General features: G+C 40.8%; 1 protein-coding gene across 1 annotated transcript; it reads left to right on the forward strand.

The window, feature by feature from the left end:
• The first annotated feature begins 3212 nt into the window (after positions 1-3212).
• Positions 3213-15247, forward strand: znf821 (zinc finger protein 821). Its single transcript, XM_070909572.1, has 6 exons — positions 3213-3253; positions 9150-9281; positions 9431-9546; positions 11034-11132; positions 12428-12594; positions 14620-15247. The coding sequence occupies exons 1-6, from the start codon at positions 3214-3216 to the stop codon at positions 15245-15247; spliced, it is 1182 nt and encodes a 393-aa protein (XP_070765673.1). The 5' UTR covers position 3213.
• The last annotated feature ends 2977 nt before the right edge of the window (positions 15248-18224 follow it).

An 18224-nucleotide genomic window follows, 5' to 3' on the forward strand; every position in this document is an offset into this window, starting at 1 on the left:
ACTAGACATGCAAAATGGTGGCTACTCCAGCCTCAGCACATCTACCGCAGGCGGAGGGTTACACTGACATATCCCAGAGGTTCGTGAAAGAAGCGCGGACTGGCTCTCGTACGGAGCTGAAGTTTAACATCAACGTACAGTAACGTTAGCTTGTATTAGAGGACTTCTTCACAGTCTGTGCCTCTGTCCGAGACTCCCACCTGATATGCCAGTATTCACTGGACACCATGGGTAATAGCTGTATTACGTATGCATGATGACGAGAGCTGTAGCTAGGTGATTGACTGTATTGTTAATCCTGGTTATCATTTGCTAGTTGCTGTATTGCTAGTAAGCTTGTTCCCCTCCATCGTTCTCGCATTGACTATAAAGGGCTAACGCCAGGCTCGTTATCTTTAGCCAGCTAGCTAACGTTTACGTTATCTCGTTCATCTCATTGGCTGATTGACTGTTAATAATTGTGTGTAACGTGACTTTCGTTTGAGCATTAATGTATGTCATCTGTCAATTATCATACAAAAGCCGTAGATTTCATGACACGACGAGATTATTTTGTTGAGATGGCATATTTTCTCTTAACCCTGCGGAAGAATACATTTTTACCCTGTCAATGTCGTGCTGCGGTCCGTTTACTCGTGGCAGTCAGTGATGACGACTACATGTAATGTTATGACATTAGCAGTTCAGTGGGTTGTAGCGCCACCCAGTGTTGTTACAGTGCTCTCCAAGAAATTATTCTGTAGGTTGGGCTTGATTAATGGTTCATTAAACATTAGATAAAGGACCAGGTTCAGGTTTGGTCTTAAGTCTAAGCAAGGTTTTTGATCACAAGTGACATTATTATTACTATTTTCAGAATTACAACACGCAGAAATGTTATGAAATAAGGATTACAGGACATGTGGTTACATGAAGTATGGTTTGCAGCGAAAAATGTTAGATGTCATCTTAGCTTTCAGTTAAATATTCGGAAACTTATATTATTATTACTTATAACTTTTGAACTTAATATTTGGGCCTCCGTTTCTGTGATTTGCTACATGAGCAAAGTTTCTATAATTTCTTATAGAAACTCATAGTGATATTTCTTAAGGCTAATCAGGCTCAAGGTTGGCAGGAAGCTGTGCCAGCATGCTCCAGGTGGGAGATAGACACCTTGATCAGGTTGCTAGTTCATCACAGGGCTACGAAACAAATAGGTACTTGCATGTCTAATTATCAAGAAACTCTTTGGACTGTGGCAGAATTTTTTTTTATTTTAATATGCCATAGTAAAACATATTACATAATGTTGTATGCACATAAAGTGATGTCAGTTTTCATGTGCAATGCTGTTTATTTAACATGGTCATTATACAACATGGTGTTGTATAATGCCATATTTTGTCCAGCCTCAACACATTTTTTGAATTGTACGCAACACTACTGTTACCCTTACAGTGTATGAATTAACACAATGCGGGTGTTTATACAGTCCACACCCATGAAGTCACTTTTTTCATATTTTTGACCTGCTAGCCAAGAGGCTTATCATCTGGGTGAACAAACAACACTCCTATCAGCACTCATCCACCCGAGTCTCACACAGCAGGAATTCAAAGTTATCCCACTGAGGATAATTCAAGCTTTCACTGGATCTACAGACATGTTCTTTGTGTGTCAGATAATTTCCACTGATAATCACACTTATTCAAACAAGAGCCCTCACTGTCTGCTGATATTGGCTACAGTATGTCAGTACCTGTATATATTTCAGCAAAGTAAGTTGTAGTTCAGAAATACTAAAGATATGTTTGTGGTCATTTAAAAACATTGTTATCATTGCATGGTTTGTCCACTAGAGAGCACTGACAAGTTTGTTTTCAACTTAAAATATCCTGCTCAGTACATAACTTGGTCACAATTAATTAATAACCAAATTAAGGGATCATCATCAAAAATCTTTGTGTTGTTAAAACAAATATTGGCCGTTATATTGTTATAGATATACTGTTGGTATGTTGTTGGTTGGGCTCTTATTTATACTAGAACATTTGTGGATGATGAAAGTCATCTACTAAGGAACTTATGCTTCAGTGACATTTCCTTTCTCCTCACAGGAGGAAAAATGTGTATTGTGAAGTACTTTGTGCTTAAAAAATTTGTTTTGATTTGACAAAACAATTCAACTCAAGTTGACTTAGATGCTTCTTTCAGGAGCTTTCAGCTATGGCTCTCAGTCTTTATCAGTGTGATTAGTTGTTGTCATGGAGATGGCATACAAGTTCATTAGCTGTTATGGTTTCAGGTTTTAGCACTTTTAGGTTCAATCTTGATGTCAGCTGGGATCGGCTCCAGCCCCCTACAACACTTTAAGAATAAGCAGTTATAGTTAATAGATGGATGGTTCATTCTTGACCTTGAAAACAGTAATTTGACAAAACAGTCTACATGTTATTATGCTATTACTTCCACTTAATATTTGAAATGTTTAAAAATATACCAAGATGTTCAAAATAGACTACTTTTAATTGGCATTAATTTTGATAATTTGCTCCTCTTACAAACATCTTACATCTTAAAGTATAGCAAAGTAACACTCAAATATAGTTTATATATATATATATATATCATATATTTGTATACTATATTTCACTTTTAGATAATATGACTTATCTCTAAAAATATTGAGGTCTTGCATATGCGAAAATCCTCTGAGGTTTCTCTTCACCGTCGTTTGTTGTTTTTTTCTCCCACATGACTTGAACGCAGCATAGTATCTTTAGCATGAACTCCCCGTCGTCCCTGCATATCCCACAATCCTGTTCGGTGGAGCTTCACTGCTTTTACGTTCGAGATCAGCTGAGCTCGTGCATCGCTGCAGTGAGTGCACGGGTGCCAGCGGCTCGGGATCGGAGCAGCTCGGGGCTGCTCGGTGTCTCTCTTGGTCGGGCTTGGACATCATTCGTAAACCCCTGGTCGACTGGAGACGGGGCTTTTTTCTTAAACGACTGCAAGAATGTGACTCTCTTATGTATCCGTTTTTTATTTTTTTTACTCCCGTAAATGGCCCCGACTCTGCCGATCGATTAGACGATTTGAGCACATTTTTTTATTATTATTATTTCTTTCATCATCTGTTCCCTCAGTGCGGAAAACACCTGGACTGCTCTCAGGGTAACCGTTCTGGGTTAGGAGGAGATTCCAGTTTTTTAACCGGGAGTGGGCAATAATATGTCCAGGCGAAAACAGACCAACCCCTTCAAAGTTAACTGTAGGTATTCCAGGTATTGTCTAATACTATTTCACCAGTTATTTATCCGCGTCACGTCCATTATCAGTGTATACTTTGATTGTCTGACAGGAATGTGTTGGATTATTGTTGTTTCTGTAGCGACCTGCATTAACAGTGTTTCAGTCGCTTTCCTTGCTGTCCGCTGTATCTTGTAATGGATTCATATATGTGTATTAAACCTAAGACGGGCTTCCTCATGACATGCCATCACATACTCTGTCGTATAATTGTATATTTAGAGTATATTATGTTGGCAGCTTACACTTAGGTTTGCATGATAACAGTTAACATGGTGATGGATATCTCACTTTCATTTTAGTTTGTAGTTTGTGTGAGATTACTGCACAAGACTTTATTATACCACAGTGACTCCTCAGTTATACTGACATAGTTACACATGTATGAAAGCAAAAGCGACAGAAATAAAGAAATTGAACAGCAACGTTTATTGCCCAGTAAGTAAAAAGCTGGTATACTGATAGTGTGTAATGATACTCATCACCTTGATCTCCTGACAAACATAAAGTGCTCGGTCTTGCGACAGTAATGTAAACACCTCTCCTTTAAATTGATAATGTGCAAACTTTCAGTGGCATGCTGGAGGGCTAGTAATTTATATCACTGTTTGCAACATTTCCAAGTAGACTAATATATAAGAAGCATTGCAATGGTATCTTCCTCTAGTTAGCCTCTATGGCAGGGCTTGTGGCTAACCATGTTTCTGGTTCTGTAAGGTGTCATTTCTGTAGATTATCTTCGCAAAAACATGTTGTAGGTGTTAAGAACAAGCAGACCTTCGCAGAGTGTCTCATCACCACTAGCATATTAAACCTTGATCAGAGGGGACAAGCATTTAAACTTCTTCACTTCACGCTTTGGATCTGCATGGCGTCAAGTCAGTTTGCTCTGACATCTCCGTTTCAGAACAAGATGATAGAAAAGCAGTACAGAACAGCAGAGCTGAAATAAATAGTTAATTAATTGATTAGTGGATCAACAGAAAAGAAATAGGCAACTGTTTTGATGATTACCTGATGGTTTTTGTCATTTCTTTGTCAGACAAATGACCAAACACTCTCTGGTTCCAGCTTTAAATGTGTGGATCTGATGCTTTTCTTTGTCATACATGATGGTAAACCGAATATTTTTGGGTTTTGGACTGTTGGTCGGATAAAATAAGCTATTTGAATACGTCACCTTGGGTTTCACTATTCTCGAGACAAAACGATTCATCAAGAAAATAATCTATGGATTAATCAGTAAGGAAAATAATAATTATTTGCAGCTCCACAAAGTACAAAAACTAAGGAAAGCCTCAGCTATTCAAAATATGTGTAGTTGCCTTGTACATTAGGATGACAGTTGTTGAAATCAGTATGTCTCTATATTTTCTCCCTTTTTATAATGAGATATCTACAATATTTCTTGCTACAATAAGCCTATTCGTACACATTTCCTCACATTGATTAACCTCTGATGAGCTGAGTGTTTTCTGAGTGGCGTGTTGTCCTCGAGCATCCTTGTCTGTGCGCAGGGCTTTCCTGCATACCATCAATGGCACTACACTATTATGAACTGTAGCATCCAATTTTGATTTCCTATTCTAAGGAAATATTTGCATACAATATACAACGTTGACTTTATTGAAACAAAGCAATACTGGGGAGACCACTGGTGTGAGTAAACTATCAGTGTCCCTCTCTGTGCTTTGGCATTTTTGGCTTTCTGCCACCCGGATCCACTTTTTGGTGGACAGCACGCTGACCTCTTGAACATGCCCCAATCCACAGAAGGGGATTGCCCAGTGTAATCTGCTGAAGTTATGTATGCTGCAGCCCTCCTTTCTAAACATAGTTTGTTTAAACTGCTGTTGAAATACATCTCGCTCTTGCGACTGCAGTAATCCCTGCGAGCTAATGAGCTCATTTGCTGCGCTGCAACTCTGTTCTACGAGAGTCCAGAGTGGGAGCTGAAAACCCGCAGGAGGGCCTAATACAATGTCATGTTGGCATAAGTTAGTGCATGTCATGCTGTGAGAAATGCCAAAACATTTTTTAGACTGACAAGCCGCACCTCCTGCCGTGTCACCGGAGTGTGAATTCAGGCGCTGTGTTTTGTGCATTGACTTTCCTCTGCTTTGCTGTGATTGTTTTACCTGTGTTTTCTTCTGAGGTATGAATTGCATGCGCAGAGCTGTTCCCCCTGAGAGGGTCAGACCAGATAGACAGACTGACAGACCAGACAGGCAGCGAGACAGTCTGACAGGCAGGCGGGCTGCCACACACTCAAAGACACACACACACACACACACACACACACACACACACACACACACACACACACACACACACACACACACACAGACAGACAGGGAATTCCAGACAATAATACAACAGTGCTGTCTGTCTCGCTGTTTGTGTTCCTCTTTGAGTTTGATGTACAACAACACCAAGAAAAACAGCATTATATAAACGTTCATTTGGTTTGGAGGTGGTATGTGCTTTATGGAGAAAAGTGAATGTGTCCTTCAGGTTGACAGTAAATAGACACCAGTGTGTTTAGCTGAATAGGTGCATGTATTACTGTGAACATTCTGGAAAAACTCTTTCTCAAAGAGTTTACTATAATAAATACTGTGCAGGGTATTTCAGAACTTTTCACATTTTTGGGGGAGTGTACGTATGTGTTGATACAGAAGCTACAGCTTTTCTTAATTGGACTTTCATCTAATATGAAGAGAGTGTTTCATACACCTGTTTCTGTCAAGCACCTGAATTTGAGCTAAAAATAACATGTTTTCTCCCAAATGTGCTGCAGTAGCTCAGCACAAGTGTTTCTTGATTATCTGCGATTACGGGGTGCTTTTATGGTGATGGTGTAGTGCTGTGGCCACATCAAAGCCTGATATATATACGTGTGTAAATGTTACTTTTCAGTTGTAATTATCAAGGAGGAGAATTGAGGTTAATTTCAGGTGCCAAACTAACCGGAGAAAGTCTTCCACAGAGAAAAATGGTTAATCACTTCACCTTCTTCTCTGTGATAGTAGGTCACCAGTTAATCAGAATGAGAATTGATCCGATGTCTGGCCCACCATCCTTGTCCTCCTGTGTGTGTGTGTGTGTGTGTGTGTGTGTGTGTGTGTGTGTGTGTGTGTGTGTGTGTGTGTGTGTGTGTGTGTGTGTGTGTGTGCGCATGGAAGACAGGGGCCCCAGCACTTTCTGTGTTGTGTGTCTGTATGTGTGTGTTTTGGAGGGGACGGCGGCTGAAAAGGAGAAGGAGGGGGCTTTGAATTCAACAGGACCCCCATTGCTTGGTGTTTGAGTAGAGTTTTGGCATTCTGTCTTTTGTCTGTTTTGTTTTGCGCGCTAGCCCTTCACCCCCCACTGCCTCCCCCCACCCTCCTCCTCTCCTCTCCCTCTTCTGTGTGTCTGTTGGCTGATGAGTTTGTCTCTTTGTCTGGATTCAGTCAGACACTGCGTCACCTCCTGCCTACAGACACACAGACTCAGAGATAACATCACAGTGGCAGAGACTGAGGGAGGGAGGAAGGGGGAGGGAGCGAGGGAGCGAGGAGAGACAGATGTACAGACAGAGCCCTAGCAGTGGGGGGATGGGTATCTCTCACACATCAATCATTGGCTATGTGCCGTGAAGCCAGCTTGTTGTAGTAGTTCATAGTTCAATACTCCGACCCACTCTACCAGTGTTAATGAATGCTTTGGTTTCTATGGGAAAAGTGCCCAAACTGCGTTCACATACTAACTTCTCACCACTAGCGAAATAGTACAATGACATACGTCCTCAAAGATTATACCCCTGTTTTCCTCAGACACAGAGTGAGCGAGAGTGTGTGTGTGTGTGTGTGTGTGTGTGTGTGTGTGTGTGTGCGCAATACCTCAGGATTGTGACGAGGGCTGTAATTACTTCTGTCAGTCTCAGGTAACTGGAGTCAGGATCTCTCTTCCATCTCTGATCTGTGTTAATGGAGAGAGAGAGAGAGAGAGAGAGAGAGAGAAGAAAATTGGATTTTAAGCTATCATTAATTTTAGTGATCTGAAGTTGGATGTTCTTGTGTGTGAATGCCAGAGGAGCTTTCAATAAAACTGTCTCCAGTGAAGCAGTGTTGGCAGTTAAATACAGGTTTGCACGGTCAAGTGTAAAAACAAGAAAAGTGAAGGGATTTTTACAGAATGCTGCAACCCACAGGGCGACCATAAAACAAAGAGTGGCATCACAAAGAGTTAAATGAGCCACATATGGGCTGTCATGGTATGAAGCTTTATCCTCCCCCTCAGAGCTGATGGTATAGATATGGAAGTAGTCAGAGCTACATACAAGCAGGGAGGACAGAGGGCGAGCCAGGCTGTTCAGTGTGTGGGTGGTACTGAGAGAGAGAGAGAGAGAGAGTGAGTAGCGAGGCAGTTAGCTAGAGGAAAGGAGTGCAGGCTGCTTCCCCGTGGGACTGCAGCATGGCTGACGAACAGAGCTAGCATGTATCTGCGAGTGTATATGTGTGTGAAAAAGTGGGGGTTGGGATGCAAATGAAGTTAATGTGTGTGCACGTATGTCAGTGGGCTTGCCTTTGCTTGGCTTAGCATTCATTACGTTTCAGCGTCGGATGGCTCATATGAAAGCAGCCTAATTGGCGAAGAAGTTCCTATGGTCCACATCTCGAGTGGATCCCAAAAATTTTGAGGAAAATGCAGAATTGTATAAATTATTTACTATCTGATTGTGCTGTTCTGATCATAGGTTTCACTTTTGACGCCATTTTGTAATAATCTCTACTATTCTGTGCTTAATCAAACAGCAAAATGTTCAGAGATCAGAGGCCTGGACACATCGTATGTGTCTTACTGTGGACAAAACAAGAACTATAGGTGAATGCACTCGTGTTAAAAAATTCATACCTTCTTGTGGTATGCTATGACAGTAAATGCTGTTTCTGTGTTGCTATGGAGATAAAGCTCCCATATGCTGGATACAATATATGGGTAAATAGGAGGTTTCTGTATTAAAACAGACAAAGCATGTTATTTGTGAAATTACTTCCTCAACTAGAGGTCCTGCCACCGTGGTCATATTGGTGTCTGTCTGTCTGTCTGTCTGTAGATACATTTATGTTCTGCCTGTGTGGTTCATGGTTTGCAGGAAACTGAACTTTCTTCTATATCGACAAACTTGATACATAGGCTGGGTCTTCATGTCCTCCACACCTTTTTATGAAACTGCAAACAACTTGGCTTGCAGTTCTTGGCATTTTATTATTTTATTATTATGATGTATACTGATTAATTCACTCATTCTTTGTCATATGAATAACCAATGCTATACAATTCCCCATCTAACTCCACTTTATTATCACCATATGATTTTGAAATAGACTCAAAATTATATGATGATAATAAAGTAGAGTTAGATGGGGCAAAACCTTATTGTTATCGTAATCGTGATGTAATACATTTGGACAAACCAATTGAATATCTTGTTAATGGATTTAAAAAAAACAAATAGGAATGACAGTTTTTGGCAAATTCAATACCTGACATATCAGGGTACCTCACTGATGCAAAAAAAAACATTAAAATCCAATATGACCACGAAGCAGTTAAGCTTGCTGAGTTGCAGCATTGCCAAAATTGGTATAATAAACCCAGAGATGTTAACAGATAGATACCACGGTATGGCAAAATTTAAATTGTTTCATGGTATATATCATCATATTACCCACCCCCCAAGTGTTAAATATATATTTCCATGTATGTTTAGCTTATAGTATACAAATATGCTCGCCAGCTGTACTCCTCACTTTTTCTCTCCAGTCACTGGAAACACTTCATCTTACTGACTTCTACGGTCTTTCCATCTCCAGGGCCATTCCACACTTTAGGCATCACAGGACTTCAGCACACTATTAACATGGATGGCAGGGACGAATTCACCGAGGACAGTGAATGCTGCAGCAACAACTCCCAGGAGGTCCAAGAGCAGGATAGCATCTCAGGTACAGGATGGAGGGACGGGACGGGACAGGGAAAGACTGGGTGGACTCTGTGGGACGTCCTCGGACTGAGGGGTGTTAGTGAGAGTAAGCCCTGCTCTGTGTTCTGTTGTCTGTCTGTATTGATAGGGCTGTGTTTGCCTCCATAGAAGACAGCGATAGTGACCCTGACAACCACGGTGAAGACTCGTCCTCCAACACCTCCGCCGACGACCACATGACCACCAAGAGATCACAGTGCCGCCTACAAGGAGCAGGGGTCAAAGAGGTGAGAGGGCTGGTACCCACATCAAACCAAAATCAAAATGGGCTGGATTAATAAGGGCCACATTCATCTTTAATTTTCATGATTATGCCAGTTTTGTTCATAGTAGTATTGTTTATTTCTTTGACAGTATTGTAGATCTTTAATTAGTTTGAGTACTGCCTATATGTTACACTATGCGCCACTGTGCTGTGGCATGAACATGCAAACAAGACTCCACAGAGATAAATTATTGACTGTGTTGGTGCCCAGTTTCATCTTGAGGTATGCGGTACATCGCATATGGTGTATAAATGAAGTGGTTGTGGCAAGAGTTGTATGGGCTGTCAAAATGATAAACTTAATAGCTGGAGGTTTTTTTTCCTCATGCATGAAACAGCTGTTGATGTGAATATTAATTTGGATATATACTAGATGTCCACTCTTAGTGTTTGCTATAGGAGTGTATGCCACTGTAGTATTTGCTGCAGGTTTAGTCTAAGTTACTGGAGAGGTAACTGTGGTAAAATAGCAGATAATTTGACTGTACTTCGGTGGGGGTCAAGAGGAACAGGAAGTATTGATCTGCAATATCTGACATTTTCACAGTGTTTCCTTCTGATCTGATCATCTGTTAAAAGTCTAAAACACAAACTGTGCGTCAGCTAGTTGTACTGCAGTGTGCAGACATATGTATAACATTCATATGGTCACCTTTTTTGTTTGGCATTCATGTGTGAAATTGTAAAGAATTGCTGAAATATTTGCTACTTAAATTTTGCATTTGATTTGTTAAAACTAAAATCCATTTTGAAAATTGTTCTATTTTGAGATTTGTTATGTCAAGTGAGTAAAACTGGTAGATAAAAGAGGTAATTTTGTTAAGCAGCGTTTTAATCATTGAGCACGTGGGCTGTGACAACTTGCAACTTGTGTAAACCCTACGTAACTAAGAAGAACAGAAAATAAAAATGACAAGCACTTCAATTTAATGGATTTGAACAGAACACCTCTGGTAGCAGCCAATATGCTTTGTGCCTGGACCTTCTGTTTGAAAATGTTCTATGTTTCAGCTTGCGTGTGAGTCACATCTGTGACAGCACACAGCAGCATGTCACTGTTAGTGAGTCACTGGGGCTTGTGAGAATTTTGCTCATTCACACACTCAAAAGCATTTACCACTTGCAGAAATGCCTCAACCGGAAACATGTGAAATGTGTAGCGATCCCACAAAGGCCCAGCAAGACATAGAAAATAAGTTACAGTGTTACAGCATTATTCTTTAAGCAGGCACCATGTGATGTTTATAATCAGCTCTGCTTTGCTTCAGTTTGGTACGTAAATAACACTCAGGATACAAACAGAGAATGCTTGTGTATAATAACTCTAGACATAAAATAAATATCCAAAATGGGTATGATATCCAAGCGCACATTGCTGTGAGGTGTACTTTGCATATGGCACTGGTTTTGCTCCTGAAATGTGTTTTAATGATGCTTGGTTTTCCTCAGGAGAGCGAGGAAGGGGCAGACCACGGCATCAACTTTGTTTGCCCTCTCTGCACGCTGGATTTCAGCAGCCCTGAGAAGCTCATCTCCCATGTCTACCAGGTGAGAGCAACGTCGTGGCGCCTGTCCTAATCTTGCAGAGAACCATGAAAACAAAGCAGCTTTAGATCCTTTATTGCAGTCTGTGTCTAATAAGCTAGTGGTAGGTCATCACCTTTAAAGCCCCTAAGTAGATTTCAGCATCAGTACTTCAGTGAAATGCAGGTTGAGGGAGAAGGTGTTGACTAGTGTGTACTTTGTCATGTAGCTGCAGAGGAGTCGTACATTTTGCAGTGTTTTTTAATCATAAACCAATTAAAGTTGGTTTAAGAGTTAATAGAATCTTAAGTTGGCTTCTGTTCAATCCAAATGTCAAAAACGACAACAACAAAAAAAGTGCCAAATGTTATGAAGATTATTATATATTTGCTGATGGTAAATGATAGCTAATGCTCTTAAAAATGCTGCAGTTGCAGGTTCAACTCTTATACTGTAATCCACACCTTCCACTCTCATTATATGCGTCTCCACCAATGGCTGCAAAGTCTCACTTCACATTCAGTGGCTGATGTATACCTTACTTCAGCATTTGCAGAAGTCACACAATCCACACTGTACATGTTTTTTTTTTCTTTTTGCAATTGTCAGACAGTTTGTGGTTCTTGCACTTAAAGATGAGTGTGCATTCTGTCACTGTAATGTTGGGTAGTATGAGAACCACATTTGGATGCTGCTCAAATTATTTATGATATCTTAAATATTCTATCATTTCATTTTTATCTATAGACTTTATATTTTCAAAACTGGATCAACTTCATTTTGTTATTTCCATTATGTTTAACATTTAACATTTACACATGTATTCCATTTAGAACAGTAAATAACAACAAGTGTTGCGTTTGTGATCTGCTTTTTCTAAAAGGTTTTCTCCATTTTTGATAAAATATTGACTTCACATTCTTATAGCGTGTACAGTGCTGTGCATTACACCCACACCATCAATTATGATTATGTTTTTTTAGCAGTCGTACATTTTTAATACAAATAATAAACATAATTTTTTATTTATATATATTTTTTAATAATTGATCATCTGCAGTTAAAATATGTTGTATAAGTTCATTAATATTTGACAGCCATTGTTATGTTCTTGGTAAGGTGTTTCATTTATTCTGCAGTTCCCTGTTATTGATGCAACCATCATTTTATTGTTGATCCCAATTTGTTCCTGTTAACAATTGTGAGAACCAACTACAACAAGTGGACAGTTGTCATCTTTTAATGTTGGTGTTGTGCTTTAAACGTGTCTATTTTTTTCCCAGTTTCTTGTTCTTATCTTGTTTTGCTGTCTTTAACAGCACACGACTATGATGAGCAACACCAAGAGCTATGTGTGCCCAGTGTGTGGGCGATCCCTGAGTTCGCCTGGCTCACTTGGACGGCATCTTCTCATCCACTCTGAGGACCGCCTCTCCAACTGCGCTGTCTGCGGCGCACGCTTCACAGACACCAACAACTTTAACAGGTTCGGCTCATCGCTGCTGTATCTCTTGTTTCAAGTCTTCAGTGCATTGCTGTCATTTTTGAAAGGAAGGTAGTACACAGATGTTTTAGATATAGATGTGTCATTATGGCCTCAAAGTTTCTGCGTTTTACTTCAAATTAATAACATATTATCAATAATTGCAAAAAAGTCAACTGCTTCCACCATTTTTAAGTAGATAAAAGACAAATAAATAATAAATCATATAAAATACATAATACTTACCTCAGAGTGTTTTCTGTTTTGTTACTGATCAAATTCTTGCTGTTTTTATTAATCTTTCAAACAGGATCTAAGGGTTCAGTAACGTACAACCGACCTTTCTCAGCATGTGACAAAGGCAGCAGAAGTCACTGATTCGGCAGTGAAGCTACTTTATAATGAGATAGTGCAGTTGAATTCCCCATGGAACATCAAAAAAAGATTTTGGCAGGAGTGCAGTGAATAAATTAAAAATTGAGTCAGAATTGCAGGTCACAATCCTTCAGAAGTCAAATATTTAGGTTGACTGGAGATTTTATTTTAGTACATCCAACAAGGCGGTTAAATCTATCAAAAGGTAGATCAGGTGTACCGTCTGAAAATTAACTGAAAATGTGTCTTAAATGCAGCACACTCAAACACAATGGAGCAGTGGTTCTCGGAGTGTGAGATTAGGCAGGGTGCAGAACATGAGGGATGAATAAAATTAGTACTGGAATGACAGATTTAATGGAAATAAACTTGCATGTTGCTTAGCAACTACCATTACGTTTCAAATTGAAATGGCACAGGCAAGGTCAGGACACATAGTAGAAGGAGAAACACAGTAGCCGTAATGGTTTTTTTTGGACAGGAGTGAAAAGAAAAGGCAGATAAAAAGAAAAGATAATGCATGAGCTTTTATCGATGGCAGAATCTGGTGTTACTATAAGTTTTGAAAAAACAACATAAATACGTATTTGTGCTGAAAAGCCATATGATGTTGTTATTGCCAGCTATAAGTATGAATAAAGTAACTTTTTTTAAAGCAGCTGGCTCACATTTTTTGTTCCCATAGTGTTTTATGGAAACAATCGCCTCCTCTTGGGCTGTTAAACTCCTCTCTTATTTAACCACACGTCACATGACAGAGTGTCTGTCTCATCTCTGAGATAAATAGTTGGGGAAATGAGTCAGATGAAATGAGTCATCTTTTCCCCCACTGGACAAATACGTTCCAAATCATGTCAATCATGGCAGCCTGATACATGAAGCCAAAATCAATGGCCAGTGGCTAACAAGAAAACAAGGCAACTGAAAACTGTTAATTGCCACCAAAATGTCTGTGTTTTACCCTTCACTGTCATTATTGTGCAAGCTGAATATTTTACTAGCTATCATATAATAAACTGACATACTGTATCGAGCATGCAGACTGGTGCTATGACATGAGGTGCTTCTCCTTTAATGAGTGTGGACAGTAAGATTTGATCATTAGCTCTGGAGATGTATTGGACACAGTGTTTAATGGCTTGTAAAGTAAATAATGTAGGAGGTGACTGTGCCCAGATGTGTGTCTTGAGAGCGAGATACGTTCAATTAAGCAATAACATGAACTTTTAAGCAGGTTAGATGGGGGAAGGGGATGTATTACTTTGACCAGCTATTTAATTCTGTGTCTTTTCTTAGGGAGAAGCTCAAAGATGTCCTCGACACAACCAGGATGGATGTCACCGGTGGAAGGGACACCTGTTCCATGTCCCTTTCCAGCAGCCCCATGTCCAGCCCAGGCCCCGCCACTTGCTCCTGCCACGGACCAGGCCCCAGCCCCAGCTCATGTCAGGGCCCTCGCCCCTGTCAAGCACCTGACCTTAACCCCAACCTATGTCAAACCCACCGTACCTGCCAGGGACCAGGTCATATCTCGAGTCAGTGTCAAGGCCCCAGACCATGTCATGGCCCCGGCCCAGGATCTGGACCATGCTCAGGCCCAGGACCGTGCACAGGCTCTGACCAAGGATCCTCCTTTCCCTCGCTGCCCGACAGTCTCCTCTCTGAAGGGCCATCACTCGCATCTATCCCTGATGCTCTTAACTCCTCTTCCTCAAGCTTCCCTCCTATCCCCGACATCCTGAGCCCCATGCAGGTGTATCCCGCCGGAGTGCTGCTGGTGTGCAACAGCTGCGTGGCCTATCAGCAGTTAGTGGAGGCCCAGTCGCCAATGAGAAAATGGGCTCTGCGTAGGAAGAATGAACCCTTGGAGGCCCGATTGCATCGTCTGGAGCGCGAGCGCACCGCAAAGAAGAACAAGCGGGCATGTGAGACGGAAGACGAGAGGGAAATGAGGAGGTTGCGGGACCGCGAGGCCAAGCGCATGCAGAGGATGCAGGAGTCAGAGGAGCAGCGGGCGCGCCGGCTGCAGAGAGACAGGGAGGCCATGCGTATGAAGAGGGCCAACGAGACGCCGGAGAAGAGGCAAGCCAGGCTGATCCGTGAGAGGGAGGCGAAGAGGATCAAGCGACGGCTGGAGAAGATCGACCCCGCTCTGAGGACACAGATAGAGCATGATCCTGCTGCGATGGCTGCCCTCACAGCAGACATGAGTCTCTTTCAGTTCCCCTGCCCCATGCCTGTCCCTTCCATTGATAATGGTCTGTTCATGAAGCTGCCCTAATTGGACCAGGCCACTCGGGGGTGGGGACACCAATTGGCTTCTAGCAGCATCATTAACCTCTGCACTCTGCCATCAGGCTGCCATGGTCACAGCGAACCATTCCTAGCTGGTTTACTTCCAGCCTCTTCTGTGTCGAACAGCTTCACACACAAACTGCTTTGTTAAATACAGCAAAAACTAGTTCAATTTCTAATTTATTACAGTCTAGAAAACCTTGGGAACAGGGTTGAGAATGTTTCATGTTGTATGGATGATGACATAACCGCATGTTGTAAAGAGATTTATCTGTTCGTCCGTGGGCTAGCAGATTTAACACAGTTCATTCTAGTTGGAGCAGTTATACTTCCTTTGAGGAAAAAAAAAAAACAAAAACAACTCTTTTTTGCACATGGACCTTCAGTGACAGGAGTGGGGACTTTGTAGCCACAGCCCCCCTCCTTTTCTGGTCCACTCCGCCAGCCCAGTGACTCCGGTTTACCGGTAGCTACACCTCTCTCTTCAAGCTGCCACTGTGGGTCCCTGGGAAGTTCATGTTCAGTCAAACCTCTACCTCAGCTGGTGCCGTGGTCGCGCCCTCTGTCTTGTGGCTTACTGCGTTCCAACTCCAAGCTTCCAAAGCTCTACATATACTGTACACTTCTACAGAGGATGCGGGTTGTTTCCCACTATTTGCGTTTTCGTTTATCACTCAGGTACTTTTCATAGGACAGAAACATTCAAGAGCAACTGATTTACAAACACACCAGTTCCACATGTATTTCCCATGTTTGATTATGATGATTCTTACCAGTTCAACTCTGAATGTTTTGTCCTATTGAACATACCTGTTGTCGAGCAACATTCCCCCTCATCTCCTGAGTTGTACAACTTAATGCTTTTGCCTCTTGACATTCTCTTTGCCAATATTTGAATTTCTTTTTCCATGCATTGTTACACTCCGAATATTTTGCCAATGTCGTTTCTTTTTTACTTTGTATTACAGAGCTTTTCTTTGGCTCATAAAAAAAACTTCAGTCTGTGCTGCTGTTACTGTACTGTACAATACATTAGTTACCTCTTATATATTTTGGGCTCATCACATTTAAGGAATATGTGTGCTAAAATGTTCCATTAAGTGGTCACAATGAAACAGTTCCTAATATGTTACTTGTTGACAACAGAATTTGTCACATTACTTGAATTCTGCCCGCAAAGACACATTTGTTTTCCTCATTATGAGTAAATTACAACATGAAAGTGGGTTAATATTATTATAATTATTATTATATAGCGGATCATACACAGATAATGCAATTTCTGTAGCATTCACATGCTCCGTAAAGCTGCAGTACCTTCAGTATCACCTGTACCACTTTAACTGGGGTTGATTAATATCCTCCGTCAGCAGAGTTGATGAAAGATATTTATTGATTCATATGACAGGAACTTCTTTTAACCACGTGTTCCTGTTTTGTTTTTGTTTGTTTTTTTTAATCCCCATCCGTTACTGAGCACTGGGGCTAACTTCATGACATATACAGCCCATACTGGGAGAGAGATTTTATTAACCTATATTCATTAACCTCATTCCAGCACATATTTATGCAATATGATGTGAATATATTTTTCTTGTGAAAATGTTTGGGTTATTTCTTTACCAGTCAGTGGTATGAAATTGTTTTAATGTTTTAAATTTAGAGGCCATGTTTGGATATCCCACGTTTCTATTTCCTGCCTGTAAGGTTACCGCCAGTCTTTTTTTTCTTGACTTCACTTCTCCAGATGCAAACATTTACAGTGTCAAATGAGCAGTTTCTGAAATGTTCTTCAAAGCATATCAGAGACGAGGACAAGTACTGGTTCTGTTTGAGTCACTCCTAGACGAGAGTCAATCTACCTGGCTGTTTGTTACAGCAGGTTTAACAGAGAAAGAAAATATATAGGGATTTCTTTTGTTCTACCCTCAGAGGCTTTTCTAGGAGTGCATCAAACCTCTATGCAACAGATGTGTTATTTATTCCAAGGGAAATTAATTCACTTTTCACTGAAACTATGCAGAATGCGACTTTCATTTAAACAGACTTCAATGTAAAGAGTTTAGCTTCTCAGGCAATTTAACTCAGTGAGAGGCTCAGAGCCTAGACACAACACCCTGGTCCATAAGAATCATTTATAGATGTATCATATGACAGTTTCAGGCAGTCGTGTGACTTTTCTAGAGACACTTTTGTCTTCTGAGATGCGTTTTCTCTTCCTAGTTCAGCACATGAAAGCAACAGGGTCTCACTGCCATCTTATTCATGACATACTGTACCAAGGGCAGATTAGTGTTCTCGATAAAGTCTTCAGGTGTCATTTATTTCTCTCTTCTCTCAGACTATGAATACTGGGTATTCTCAGAGGTTGCTCTTTGAAATTGCTGTGATCCCCTTTGTCCTAGAGTGGACTAATGCGACAGAAAACTGCGGCTTCTGTGGTCTGACACACTATTGCAAAGGAAGCACCATGAACTCTGAAGTGATCCTGGTCTTTACGAGCAGTACTTTCAGTCTGGATTTAGGTAAGCACTGCATGTCGTGAAACTGCACTTGTCCTAGAATGGTTCAATATGAGCTTGTGTTCTACTGTTAGTTTATGCCTGCCTGTTTTTTACAGTTAAATCAAAAAAGAAAAATGTTATTAAAAAACGTTGGCCTTTCTATATTAATTCTATCAGGATTTTCTCTCAATGTCCATGTTTACAAAACAAATCTCTGAACAAGGCCAAATGAATGAGCTTAAACTGCTAATGAGAACATTCATGCTTGCTGCGATATCAATGCATTCTGACTGGATGGCACTTTGGGGATGCCATCCTCTGTTACTGGATTAACAGATGTACAGATCATGATGAAACCTGGTAAAGAATGTGGAAATAAACATTGACTTTACTATATACTATAGTGTCCAGTGTCACGTCACTCCTTTGTTTTATACACAAAAATACATAATTATGTTT

The sequence above is a fragment of the Enoplosus armatus genome, chromosome 1 (genome assembly GCF_043641665.1).
Source record: "Enoplosus armatus isolate fEnoArm2 chromosome 1, fEnoArm2.hap1, whole genome shotgun sequence".
NCBI classification, from domain to species: domain Eukaryota; kingdom Metazoa; phylum Chordata; class Actinopteri; order Centrarchiformes; family Enoplosidae; genus Enoplosus; species Enoplosus armatus.